Raw genomic sequence first — 5,301 nt, 5'->3', positions numbered from 1 at the left:
AAATAAAAATAATTGACAAGCGGAAAGTAAAATAAAGCGGAGACGTTGAAACGTGGAAGACTTTGGGGAATTCCGGAATTCAGATTTTTTTTATAATTATTTCGTCGTTACTTGAAGTGATTGGAAATCAATGCTGACGTGGAAATCTGTGACCCTTGTCGTTTCAACTTTCAACTTTCAAATTTCTCGTTGACTAATTTGTCGACTAACATGCGCCGGGTATGCGCACTATATACCCACTCTTTTCCAAAGGTCCAACTATGCGCTCTGCGCACCTTGCGTATCCAAGTCTCTCTCCTCTTTATCTCTGTTACCCCATTAGTTAAAGCTACGTTGACTGACATAATAACTTCTCTCTCTCTCTCTCTCTCTCTCTCTCTCTCTCTCTCTTTGTCAAAAAGCTACAAATTTCAACCATTTTGTGTTGCCGGAATCGCACCTTCGACCTTTGCCGACGTTATTTCCGGTGATATATCCGACCTGCTGCTCTTCTATAATTTTATTGAATCTGTGCTGTTCAACTGTCCATTTCCTTGTACCTATCTTTTTAAACTTAGGGTTTTGAAAGGGAACAAGAAGAAAACGTAAATTAGGATCCTCGTGGTCGTTTATCTTCGCTTGTAAATTTGTATTTGTTGTTTATGCAGTTCGGTTTAGTTGTTTAGATGATAGATTGAGATCTATATGTCGACGCTGTTATTGTAACCGCCGTGGTTTTATCAGCTAAAATCTAGGGTTTTCGAAAGAGCGGTTTGGTACTTTGGAAGTATTTGAAGATATCTGGGCCGTTTTGATGTTACCTGTGCTTTCTTCAGATTTAGCGGTTCACACTTGACAATTTATGCTTTTTTCGCTAACAAACTGAAGAATGATGATGTCTGATTAGTAATTGCTGAAGGTGAGAAGTTTGTTTTATGGTCCTCTTTTTGATTTATCTGTTGCCGTGGTAGTGATTTTTGATTAAATATGAAGAGATTGAAATCGAGTGACGATCTTAACTCTTATGGAGGAGAAAAGGGTGTTTTTAAGGATTGGGGAAGAAAGGACGATGATTCAAGTTTGCACCAGTCGTCATCTCACAGAAGTTTTCATTACAAGTCTGAAAGTGGGAAACGGGGTTTATCCTCTTCTTCTTCTTCACGTTATGAAAGGGTAGACGATGATCTTAAGAATCCAAAGTTGACACGGAAGAGGTCAGATTATGATATTGACAGTTACGAGAGGAGAAAGAGCTATGACAGGTATCGGGATAGTAGTGAGAGGGGAATCTTGAGTTCATCCCCTCGTGGTGGATATGGTGGTGATCGGATACACAGATCCGAAAGTTTTTCAGGGCCAAGGAGAGATTTCCCTAAAGGGTTTAGATCAGAAAGAGATCGTTCAAGGCGAGAGGGAAGTGTTTCTTCATGGAGGCGGTTTGGTGGAGGGAAAGACGTGGAGGAAAGCACAAAGAGTGGCAGTGATTCTGCTAGAGGAAGTAAAGCAGCTTCAGAAGAAGTTGGCAATGCGAGGTCCCCACAGGGAGGGAGAGATGCAAAGTCACCACCATGGTCAAAGGACTCTGGAAGCGAACAGTCAAAGTCTTCAAAGAGTCTTGAAGTGAAGAAGAGTGAAAGTCTTCCAGAAGAAAGTGGAAACAACAGTGAAAGAGAAGAAGGAGAGCTTGAACCTGATCCCGAACCTGCTCCTATTGTCCAGAACATCACTGAAGATCCACCTTCTGTGCCATTAAAACATGAAAATCCCATTGATGACAAATGTGTTGAAGAATCCAAGGGTGATCCAACATGCGTTGTTACTGATATTGAAGTACCAGTACCTGTAATGAACAAAGTTAATGAATCATCAACTTCTGAAGATTCTTCAACCCAGAGAACAGGTGAAAATGGAGTTGCAGTTCCGTTTTTATCAGATAGCCAAAAGAAGGATGCAGCAGAACAAAACCAAGCTTATAATGATCACAAAGAGGAAGCTAAAGATGTTAAACCTGAGGAAACAAAACCTAAACAGGTAAACGATACAAATCTTGAAGTCAAGGGGGAGAATATGAGCATGGATACAAATACACAAGGACAGGTAGCAGAAAATGAAGAACAACATGTTTCATCTGGATTTGTTAATCATTGTTTTGTGACAAAAGAACTGACCCATAATTTCAAAGACAAGGGAAAAAGTGTTCTTGTTTCAGACTCCCATGTTAATGAAAACGGATCAATTGGTTTATTGAATAGCAGGGAGATTGACATAGAAGGACCAAGTACACGTGGTTTTGATTTGTTCTTTACAGATCCAGTTAAAAAGAGTGAAAGTAATGAGCAAAAAGGATTAAGCAAACCAAAAGATGAGAAACTCTTATTAGAACCACTTGAACTTTCTCTTCGTTTACCAAGTGTTCTTTTACCCATTGGTTCTCAAAACCCGATTCTGGGTCCAGATTCTCCAAGTCAAGAAATGAGCATTCAATCACACGCAAGTTCTTTTCAAACAAGTTCTGATGGATTCACATTATCAAGATCTTTTTCTGGTTCTCAACACTACACCCACAACCCTAGCTGTTCTCTAACTGAAACTTCATTCGACTTTGAACAATCTGTTGGAAGTCGTCCATTGTTTCAAGGTGTGACGTGGCAAGTTCAGCCTCCAGATGACACCCCCAAGAACCAAGAACCTCCTCCCATTCAAATGAGCCTCTCAAATGGAAATGGTATCTTTCATCACTCTCACACTTCTCAACCTCTTCCAAATCCTCAATCCTTACAATTACACACCTCTAAAGTTTCAGAAGGAAGTTATAAATTACCAATTGGGCTTGAAAGACAGCTAAGTAGCAACAACAACAACAACAGTAACAGGAAGCCATCAGGATCACAAAGTGCTGGGTCCCACGAAACTGGATCAGAGCATCATAAAGATAGGAAACGATTAATGAGAGAAGCTATTGGTTCTTTAAGTCAAACCACTGAAATGGTTGAGCCTCTTCTCGCAATGGTGGTTTCAGATCCAGTTCACATCGTGTCAAGAATCTTAAGTGAAATGACAACATCGTCCCTCACAAGTCTAAAAGAATCCGCGCGTGATGTCATTTTAAATCCAAGCAAACGAAGACAATTTTCCACCTTCCGCAAATCCCTCGAAAAAAGGTCGGATATAACCCTAGAGATTCTCTCAAAAGCCCATGCCACTCAAATCGAGATACTCGTAGCTTTAAAAACCGGTATCCAAGATTTTCTCCAATCCAACAGCGACACGTCATCGTCTGACCTGGCGGAAATCTTTCTCAACATAAGATGCAGAAACCTGACATGTCGAAGCTACATACCCGTTGACGAATGCGACTGCAAGATTTGTGTTCAGAAAAAGGGGTTTTGTAGCGCGTGTATGTGTCTAGTGTGTTCAAAATTCGACATGGCATCAAACACATGTAGTTGGGTAGGATGTGATGTGTGTCTGCATTGGTGTCACACAGACTGTGGGATCCGCGAATCCTACATCAGAAACGGGCGGAGTGTGAATCGGGCCCCGGGTCAAAGTCAAACCGAGATGCAGTTTCATTGTGTTGCGTGTGATCACCCCTCCGAGATGTTTGGTTTTGTGAGAGAAGTTTTTCAGAATTTTGCTAAAGGCTGGACAGCTGAGACACTGTCGAACGAGCTTGAGTATGTTAGAAGAATCTTTTCTGCCAGCGAGGATATTCGTGGGAAACGACTTCACGAAATCTCTCTCCAGATGCTGACTAGGCTGTCTGACAAGGCAAATGTTCATCAAGTTCGGTCCTTTGTCATGGGTTTTCTTACCGGTATGTTTTCAATGGTTTAAAATACTACATACCTAACTTTTCATTTTTTCTAATAACTACTACTGATTGCAGATGATGATAGTTTGAAGTTGGAGAACATTCAAATCCAACAAGAAGTGGTGAAACCGGGTTATGGAGAGAGAGAAAGAGCGATGGTTCATTTGAAATCAGTAGCTGTGGGCCCACGGGAACCGGTTTTTGATGAGCTGGATGGGATTGTGCGGATTAAGTTGGCAGAGGCTCAGATGTTTCAAATGCGTGCAGATGATGCAAGAAGGGAAGCAGAAGGTCTGAATAGGATTGCACAGGCTAAAAGTAAGAAGATTGATGAGGAGTTTGCTAGTAGAGTTGCAAAGTTGCATTTCTCAGAGGCTGAGGAAATCAGAAGACAAAAGTTTGAGGAGTTACAAGCTTTGGAAAATGCACATCAGGAGTATTTTAATATGAAGCTCAGAATGGAAAGAGAGATTAAGGATTTGCTTTTGAAAATGGAAGCTACAAAAAGAAACTTCACCTCATCCTCATGACCATGTCACCTGGGTAGGTTTATTAGTTAATTAAAGTATTACTACTACTACTACTTACCTTTTGTTTTTGCATTGCAAGTTTAGTGGGGGTTGGTTGGTGATTAATTTGTAGGTTTACTACTTTGAATTATATTATGTTTTTTTTTTTCTTTTTTTTCTTTTTCTCTTTTAAGACAGACTAGACTGTACAGAGACTGCTCTTTTATGTTAGATACATGTGTTTTCATGTTCTGAAATGGAATATTAAAAAAATCCAAGTCTCATGATATGTGGACCGACTTAAAAAAATATAGGTTTGAAATTCCATTTAGTATTATGTCTTGATTTTTCATTAACAATGGAAAAGTCTTGTAACAACTAAAATAGTGGAGAAAACAAATATTCTCCTATCTATTGTTTTTATTTATCTTCCTGCGTGATAGATCAAGATAAATGTCAAATTAAAGAGAGGGATTATGAGTATGGAGATGGAAATGACCACTATATATGATATTATTTTAATTTTTCAAAATGAGAAGTGTGAGCATTTCTTGTTAAAAGTATTTTGACAACTTTTTTTGTTTTAGAGAGATATTTTTGTAATATGTATGGTCATCTGATACTAGAGGTGGCATAAGGCGACACAACATGAAAATTGTCATGAACTCAATATGAAATTAACAAGTTCGGTAAGAACGAGTAAGGTTACGGTTGAGGGTTTTAACTCGAAAATGACTCGTTTATTTGTATGTAAGTTTTTTGACTTCTGTAAATAAACTAGAAAGATCCGAAACCAAACCATGTGAAAGAAAACCTTTGGGTTGGATCGTTTTGTAATGTCGAAATTTAGCTATTTAGGTGAAAACATAATTTATATTTTATGTTATCTAATAACCTAAACAATCCTGGTGATCACTCCCTCCTCTTCATGAGCTTGTCTTATGCCTCCTAACTTATACTTTTTGTTTTTTGCTCTTTAAATTCACCATGAATTTAATT

The 5,301-nt window shown here is 39.0% G+C and overlaps 1 protein-coding gene across 2 annotated transcripts; it reads left to right on the top strand.

Moving 5' to 3' along the window:
- Positions 1-322: 322 nt before the first annotated feature.
- TTA2 (fibronectin type III domain protein (DUF1423)) lies at positions 323-4,591 on the top strand. 2 transcript variants are annotated; one of them, XM_078989753.1, is made up of 3 exons: positions 323-2,704; positions 2,777-3,796; positions 3,869-4,591. In XM_078989753.1, exons 1-3 carry the CDS (start codon positions 967-969, stop codon positions 4,321-4,323), a joined length of 3,213 nt encoding a protein of 1,070 aa, XP_078845879.1. In that variant the 5' UTR covers positions 323-966; the 3' UTR covers positions 4,324-4,591. The 2 variants fall into 2 exon arrangements, with proteins under 2 accessions (XP_078845879.1, XP_078845878.1); XM_078989752.1 differs by having other exon boundaries at positions 324-3,796.
- Positions 4,592-5,301: the final 710 nt, after the last annotated feature.

Source organism: Lactuca saligna, chromosome 4 (assembly GCF_052625555.1).
Source record: "Lactuca saligna cultivar CGN05327 chromosome 4, ASM5262555v1, whole genome shotgun sequence".
Taxonomy (NCBI): Eukaryota; Viridiplantae; Streptophyta; class Magnoliopsida; order Asterales; family Asteraceae; genus Lactuca; species Lactuca saligna.
This window is presented reverse-complemented; position numbering and strand designations above follow the sequence as displayed.

Bases quoted from the DNA above. Each gene is read 5' to 3' on its own strand.
- TTA2 (XM_078989752.1), top strand. From the start codon at position 967: ATGAAGAGATTGAAATCGAGTGACGATCTTAACTCTTATGGAGGAGAA. The intron at 3,797-3,868 runs GTATGTTTTCAA...TACTGATTGCAG, and splicing joins TGTCATGGGTTTTCTTACCG to ATGATGATAGTTTGAAGTTG.